This window comes from Nipponia nippon, unplaced genomic scaffold (assembly GCF_047370975.1).
Source record: "Nipponia nippon isolate SJK-2023a ecotype South Korea unplaced genomic scaffold, ASM4737097v1 scaffold_3, whole genome shotgun sequence".
NCBI classification, from domain to species: Eukaryota; Metazoa; Chordata; class Aves; order Pelecaniformes; family Threskiornithidae; genus Nipponia; species Nipponia nippon.
The window spans coordinates 90521168-90529162 of NW_028262347.1; the positions used below are offsets into that span (position 1 = coordinate 90521168).

General features: G+C 42.1%; 1 protein-coding gene across 2 annotated transcripts in view; it reads right to left on the reverse strand.

Moving 5' to 3' along the window:
* Positions 1–7162, reverse strand: part of TET1 (tet methylcytosine dioxygenase 1) — a 71538-nt gene extending 64376 nt beyond the window's left edge. For both annotated transcript variants that reach the window (XM_087767733.1, XM_009465993.2), the window contains exon 1: positions 5114–7162. In XM_087767733.1, coding sequence (XP_087623859.1) covers positions 5114–7057 — 1944 coding nt within the window. In that variant the 5' untranslated portion in view covers positions 7058–7162. The remainder of the gene's footprint in view (positions 1–5113) is intronic.
* Positions 7163–7995: the final 833 nt, after the last annotated feature.

Consider the following 7995-nt stretch of genomic DNA (forward strand, 5'->3'; position numbering starts at 1 on the left):
AAAATTTATTTTGTTTGCTTAGAAACCTAAGACCCAATATTCTGATTCAGTCCCCAATTTGTTGCGTGCACTGGACAGCACTTAGGCGGTAGTTTCAGGTTTCCTTGTTAGTTAGGCAGCTTCCCCTCCTGTTAGGATGGGTCCTCATACACAAGGAAGGAAAGAAACCTCTTCAAACAAAAATTTCTCTGTAAAAGCTGTAAGAACTGGCACAGAAAATAAGGAGCAGTGAAGAAGCAACTTTTCAAATGCATCCTCTGAAAATAACTAGACCCCAAACTAACCCATTTCCCTGTCATTTAGGCTGCATTATAGTCCACACCCAGGATCAGAGAGAATAGCAAAGAAGTGTGAGTTGTTGTAATTATTTTTACACACCCGCGGAGCATGCGTGTGTAAAGTAAGAGTAAACTGCACTACTCCCAACTCCCTGCCCTGCATCTACGGAGTAAGGTGTACACAGCTTTGCTCATCTTTGCCACACGTTACCAAACCCCTCTAGCCCTTGTGCTATCCCCTCACAAAACTCTCAAGTATCGTATTCGAAAGGAGTGGTTTTATGCGCAGTCATTTTAAAATTTAACTGGCTTAAATGTTTCTGGAGTCTATTGTAAAATAAATACCACAAAGTCTAAATTTCTTGATTATAACTAGGTCTGGCTAGAAAACAAGAATTCCATTTTGCTTTTATTTTTTTGAGATTTCGACATTTGGTTGTGTTCCAAAAGCAGAGCAAACCTTTCAAAAATTCAAGAGAGACAGATGGGATACGGGAGACCAAAGTTCAAGCCCCTGGTCTGCATCAGGCAAAATGTCCTAACCACCGAGCTGCTCTGATAATTGTCTCCCCCTTTTCAAGTTTTAAGCAGAAATTTCATTCGGAACCTTGAGAAACCTTCCCCCAAGAATAGTTGCATCGAGCCAGATAGTAGCTGTGAAAGCTTTCTGTTAAATCAGCATTTTCCATTCAAGGAATGGCTTACTGGAAAGTTCCCAACCAACTCTAATTGCAGCATCCTTTTTAAATATGTCTGGGTTTTCAGCAGCATGTTAAAAACCCACAAGCAAGCAGGCCCTTATTGTTATTTAATATTTCATGTTACTCAGATTACAGCTATTAAATAAGATGTCTCGAGACACCTTGGTCAACCCAGTGAACTTACACTCAGTGACCTGGTTTTTTTCAGTTTGTTGACTCCAGGTCCCACTAAACCGTTAGTGGTCCCTTACCTAAAATGAACTGAAGCTCTCCCTGCCAGATGCTTTCAGCCCGAGAGGGCTCCCTGCCCAGGTAAGACCCTAGTAACGGGAGCCGCTCATCTTGGCACCTTCCCGGGCCAGGGCTGGGGCGATGGCTACGCCCAGGAGAGCAGTGGCCAGCTGGGAGACAGATGAGATCAGAGTCCGCCTTCCCAGCCGGAGCCCAGCAGACCACCAAGCACAACCACCGTGCACCACAGCCAGCTCGATCAATGACTGCAAGCACCCAGAAGGCAGCGTTTTCATCCTGAGCGTGTGCTGCTGCATCTGCAACACCTGCCTGTGCAAAACAGGAATCCTTTTTCCAAGGAGAAAATAAAATAAATGATGGACCACCTTCCCTATCTACGTGCTGGTGTTGAAGCCTATGAGATCCTTGCCCAACACTGCAACGCATCCAGACAGCCTTGACACGCGTGACGATGCAACGGCAGCAAAGATGACCACTTCTTGAAATGAAATATGCTTTTTGGTAGAAAATAGCTGTGGAATAGCCTTCAGTAACTGCTATACTATTTCAGAAAATAGCGGTCTTGGAAAGACAAGACAAAAATGTGGAAGCATCACACTCTTGTGTACGTAAACTTGTCAAACCCTATTTTCACTGTCAAGCATTCCCACATTATTCATTCTGAGAGGGACAGTAACCCAATATAAAGCTTTTTTCCTCTTCTTTTCAAAGTCTGCTTACATTTTTTTATTCACCGGGCTGCTCTTTCAAAAAATTCAGTAAGCAAAAAAATATATTTTAGAATTTTTTCATACCAGCTCCTAACTGAGCAGCCACAGCGTGAATCCCTCAGGAAGAGGGGCATTACATATAACAATATTGCTACGCACAGGGGCTGTGACCTAGAGCCCACAATGCTTTATCCAGACTTTCATGATGTCACATCCCTGCAAAACCCATTACATTCAGCAAGGTAAAGTATCACTGAAGGCTTATGTGGATATTATTTTTAAGTGATATTTTTCAAGTCCAATATAGTTTTCAAACCTTTATCTGGATTATGTGTGAATTAATGAAAATAACAGTAATGTAACTAATACCAGCTCCAAACATGCAACCGATACTCTCTGAGGGTTGAATGCTTGTGTACACACGGGCATGTGTGTTGGAATATGCACTTCAGTCTACATTCACGGCTTCTACCAGCCATGCCTTACTCCCTGTAACTGTAAATGCACGTAAGTTCTTCAGGAAAAACAGCACTTTTTGTTTTTTAAACAGTACGCATGGACTGCCAACTGGGTACCCTACAGCTATTTAATGTACAGAGCTCTCATTGACTTCATTGTGACTTTTGCCTTGTTTAGTTAGAATGAGAAGAGATAATTCCCTTTAAGGCAAAACACCAATGTTTAAACGATGCTCATGAAGAGCACGTCTATCCCCTACACCCTCCTCCCAGTGAATCACCTCCAAAAAATGCTTACATTCCACCAACGTGAGAGAGAGATGCATGACTCTTCCGAACAAGGAATGCACTGAAGCCATCCTCATTTCTCTTAATTATTATGTTCACTTTCTATACCATGGACAGAGACCTACAGTTTTGGTTTTTCCCCAGCTGCCCTCTATTTGAAACACATTACTGTCGTAGAAGTCCCAGCTGTTGCAGTCTCAGTCCTACCAGTTTGGGAAAACACAAGGGGATTCCCTTCCAGAGTGCTACAATCTTACCTAAAGGATAGCTGCTGAACAGAGTGATATAGTGTTTCCCATCCCCCCACACTTCCCCCTGTATCTCAACATCTTTAAAGAGCTCTTGTAACATATCTACATTGTAGAAATGCTTTCCTCTTTCCTTTTCTCAGAGCACGGTTTCTAGAGATTACAAATGAGGCAAGGCTCGCATCTAGAAATATCTAAAAAGGCACCAGGTTTCATTCAAATATAAACTTTATAAGGAAATACCTGACATGTTCTTAAATGTCAGGAATACTTCATTTCCTCCACGCAGTACTCTGAAACTTCATACGAAATTTAACAAGAAATGAAGGAGGCCTCTGGTGCAGCTTTAAATGCATTGTACAAAACGCGACCAGTTTAATAAAATAAAAGCACAGCAAAAAAAAAGCTGCCCAAGAAAAGAATAAAAACAAGGAATCTCTCATAAAGAAAGCAAAAGGAGTGCCCAAAGAGGACAAAGGTGAAGGGGCAAAGCTAATCTGCAAGGAGAAGGTCAGCCTGAGCAACAAGAAAAGAAGTATGTTTAGCCTGGAAAACAAAGGTTGACAGAAAAGCTGGAGTGCTTCCTTTCACCCACCCTGCCAAAACCCTTTTTAAAACATGGCTTTTAGATCACTTCCTACTGCAACTCCACCAATTCTCTCCCATGAGCTTCTTCAATCCCACTAAGTATACAAAAGGACATAATGTCGCTACTCTTTTGCTGTAAAAAGTCAGGATCAGTCTCTATCACCTTTATTGTTTTAATATATATCTTAAGTCACATTATAGCTAACCCCTCACTTTTTTTTTTTTTAAGAGCATTTAGGAGCAGTTGAGACACAAAAATGTTTTAGAATGAACTTTGAGCCAAGCTGTTTAAACCTATTTCCCTAAACATTATAACTTCCCCTACAAAGAGGAATGTATCATATCCCCTCAATGCTACAGGCCTTTTCTTTCTGCTTGCCTACCTCAAAACCAGAACAGACTTCTCTGCAAACCCTGGTAAGCACAGGACAGAGGTGGTGAAAACAGGAGGTCTCCTGAGACCTCCGCAGCTGACAGGAATTCCTACCTGCTGTAAGGACACGGCATTTTAATGAAACTGCTATCAAGAAAGGTTTTGCAGGTGCATTCTCCCCAGTGTGAACTGCTCCACTTGGGAGCACAAACTGGTGCAGAGACTTGAACCTCAGTTTCCCACATCCCAAGGCAAATGTCCCAGTGACTCAACTACCAAGACAGCGTCTCCCCCTCTGTGGCTCAGGCCCCATTGGATCATACGAAGCAGAATGCTTCCAGCAGGACGTGGAGGTGCAGAGGCTAAGTCTGCAGCTCAGAGGTCAGGGAATTCAATTGGGATGTGGGAAATCTATGTTCAACTCCCTACTTACCTGATTTAAAGCCTGATCTTGAACTGATCTCTCTCAGAAGGTCAGTGCTGTTATCACAGGGGCATACAGATTGTCTTTTCCCCTCCTCTTTGTTCCAAAAGTAATGACCTGGGTTATAAAAGGCTGATGGATCAGAAAAATGAGTAAGAAACACAGAAAAAGAAAGTATGTATGGGGGATGTGGTAAAAGACAAAGGGAGACAGGCAGGAGAAATGAAATGAGAGAAACAGAAGAATAGACAATTAGAAAGGCAGAGAGATGTGAAAGGGGAAATGCAGCTACAATTTGACCCTGAAGTTTTTAACTTTATTTCCACCAAATCTGTCATCACAAGCAAATTATTTCATTTGAATTAAAGAGCAAACAGCCTGCCTTCCTTTGCTTTTTAACCTGAAGTATTTCGAAACACAGACCCTCTCCCTAATAATTTACAGTCTCCTAAGACTACCCTCATTCCTCCCCCTCCCCATTTTGCACTTACATCTTTCTCATCTCTTCATGCTCTCAACTAATTCATTGATGTTGGCCAATATGCCCATATCTGGAACACAGAGTTAAAGCCATACTTACCTCTGATTTTATGCATTTACACAGCAGGAACAAGAATAACTCCAGCTCACTTTAATCTACACCTCTACAGATGACACGAGAAAGTTACTATACAACCTGTTAGCTCCAACAGTAACCCTAAGCTCTCTAAAGCTGTACAGTGACCTTTGCAGAATTTTAAGAGGTACCTCAAGCCTCAAAAGAGTGACTTAATTTGCAACTTCTTTGGCTTACCTCAAAAGGTAGTGTGATTGGCGGTGGTGGCTTTTTCAGTTCTTCACATTTTCTCTTTTTACATATCCTGTGACTAGTTTTGCGTTTCCTGCAACAGCTGCATTCTTCACAATTTGTTTTCCGCAGACAGGGCTCACAGACTCCACAACGCCTTCGTTTCTTTTTCTCTAGCATAGGGAGCAGAGATGAATATGGAACAGGGTAATCACCAGCTGGATTTTTAAGAGAGGATGGCCCTGAGGCCTCAACTGCTTCAGTGCTGCTGCTCACGTTGTCCTGAAACAAATTCAAGCTTACTCCGACTCTTCCCAGCTGTGATGAATAATCATTATGCTGCAGTCTTGAGTCAGCTGGCAAATCTGCATTTATGGCTTTTTCTGAGGCAAGAGCAGAGATTTCCATGCTTGAAGAAACAAATCCATGCAACTCCGAAACAAAACCTTCAGAGAATTGTCCAGAGCTTTCACCAGAGATTTTATCGACTGTGCTTTTTTCTAAATCTGGAGATAAAGTGGGGACATAACCTGAATTCAAAATTAATGTCTCTGCATCAATACATCTAACAAGCTGTTCAATGTCCTCCACTTCAATATTGTTTAAAGAGGTATCGGAAACTGGTTCACATACTGTAAATACGTTTTTTGAGTCAGATTCTGAATTCTCTCTTGTACAGCTCAAATCTGAATTTGAGTCAAGTTCTTTGTGAACAGGTACAAAATCCACAACCAGTTTCACGTGCGATTCTGCAAGTGAGCTTGCACTTTCAAAAGGTAAAAGTGAATTTGATTCAGTGGCAGCTACAGAGCTGGAATTTGAACCAACGTCTTTATTCTCAGACTCTAAATCCCAGCCTGCCTTCAAGCAGGACTCTGCAAGTGAGCTTGCATCTTCTAATAAATGTTCTTGTGAGCTAAACTCAGAGGTAACTATCGGTGCAGGATTTGAGTCTTGTTCTTCACTAGGTAGCACCAGGTCCGACTCTGCTTCGATGTGAGATTTGGCAAGCGGGACCGACTCTTCTAACAGTACTGCTGAGCTGAGGTCTGAGGTATCGACAGAACTGGAGTCAGGTTCCTTACTGTTAGGCACCAGATCGAAGGGAGTCTCGGCACACACCTTCGAGTTTGATTCAGAGGTGATTACGGAGTCAGAAGGAGAAGACGGAAGCACAAGCGCAGCATCTTCAACAAATGCTTCAGCCGAACTACCCGTATCGAGATTGCTGGGTGTCTGCTCACAGGGCAGGTCTTCATGCTTGTATTTCACCTCTGACGCTTCTGTATCGTCATCAGTTACCTGACTGCTTGGAATGGAGTCACTTGTTTCAGGTATTTCTACCTCTTTGTCTTGACTGGCACATGTGGTAGCAGGCTCTTCGCCTACACTACATGGAGTATCTTCTACAGGCAGAGGAGCCAACTCATTTTGTGCTAAATCTTGTTTCAATACTCTTTCGCCTGCTTCAACGTTTTTTTCTTCTACTACTGCCAGGGCTTCTTGTTCATGTTTTTCCTTTGTTTCTAGCCTTTTTTGTGCTGCAGCTTTCCTGGGTTTTGCAATTGTTGGAGTTTGGGACAATCTACGGGAGAATGATCGGTTACGGAGAGACATTGTAAAGCCATTGATGTTGAAAGAATCCTGGTTATGAAAGAGGATATTGTCAGCTTTCTCCAAACTCACCCAAGATGCTCCAGACAAGGTTCTGGTTACACTGCTCCTGAGAAGTCTACCTGAAGAGCTCATGATTGGTTTCTTTTCTTGCTGTTTTTTCTTAACATCTTTTTCTTGTGCTGGCTTTTTGCCTTTTCCAGAACTAACAGCTTTTGTGGAAGTCTTTGTGGTTTTCTTTCTCACTTGGCTAGATTTCTTTTTGCCCTGGTTAGTTTTCCTTTTGCCTAACTCTTCCTTTTTGACTAATCTGGAAGGCCTCGCGTGGTGAGCCATGTCTGCGGAGTAGTAGAAATGTTAAGAGGAGAGATGGAAAAAAATCATGAGCTCTTGAGAGAACTTTTCAATAGAAAACTGCATACTCCCATCGCTGCTCTCTGTGGTGACACAGTGTTAACTCTGAAACAGAAAAAGATATAAAATAGCATTAATATAATTCTAATTAATGAAGGGTGCAGACATATTAAAGTGACCAATTTTTAATATTTAGAAATACACAGGTAGAATTAGAAAAACTGGTATGGGACATTATGTTCAATTAACACAAAAGTTTTGAAAATATTAGTATATTGCAAAATGGAAAGCTTGCCTAAATGCCTATAACACAAACGAAGAAGCAAACGGAGCTCAAATGACCGGGCAAGATCATGTATTTACTGTTTTATGTCAGTTCTAAGAAGTTTGAATTTTCTCAGCCTTATTAACAGTTCATTAACCACCCCTTCCCTTGAGTAAGAACGGCTAAAGTTTATGTCCATAGCTTTTATGTTCAACAGCGTATCTATCACTGTAAGGACGTTCAGGGAAAAAAGAACAAAGCTGCGTTTATTTTGTGTGTGTGCACTCATACACCATCACCACCAGGCCCTCGTCATTCCACTCTTTTACCATTTACTGGCTGTCCACCACGGTACAATTCCAGATAAAATGGTAGAAGCAACTAGCTCCCCAAAGACGTCTAACTTGGGGTGTTTCTCACAGGGAAACTGGACCAGGGAAGAATTGCCTTTCCCGGTGTAATCTCCCAGGATAACACACCAGCGCACCGTACTACATTGCAAGCCTTGATTCTGTCCTGTCTAGCTGTATCAAATGTATCATGCAGGCAGTCTGCTCTGTTTCATCATTATGACCAACATATTTGCCTTCAACAAAATACCACGCTTTTGTCCTAAGCTTTCATCCCCAAACACAACTGCGATGCAGAAGTCCCC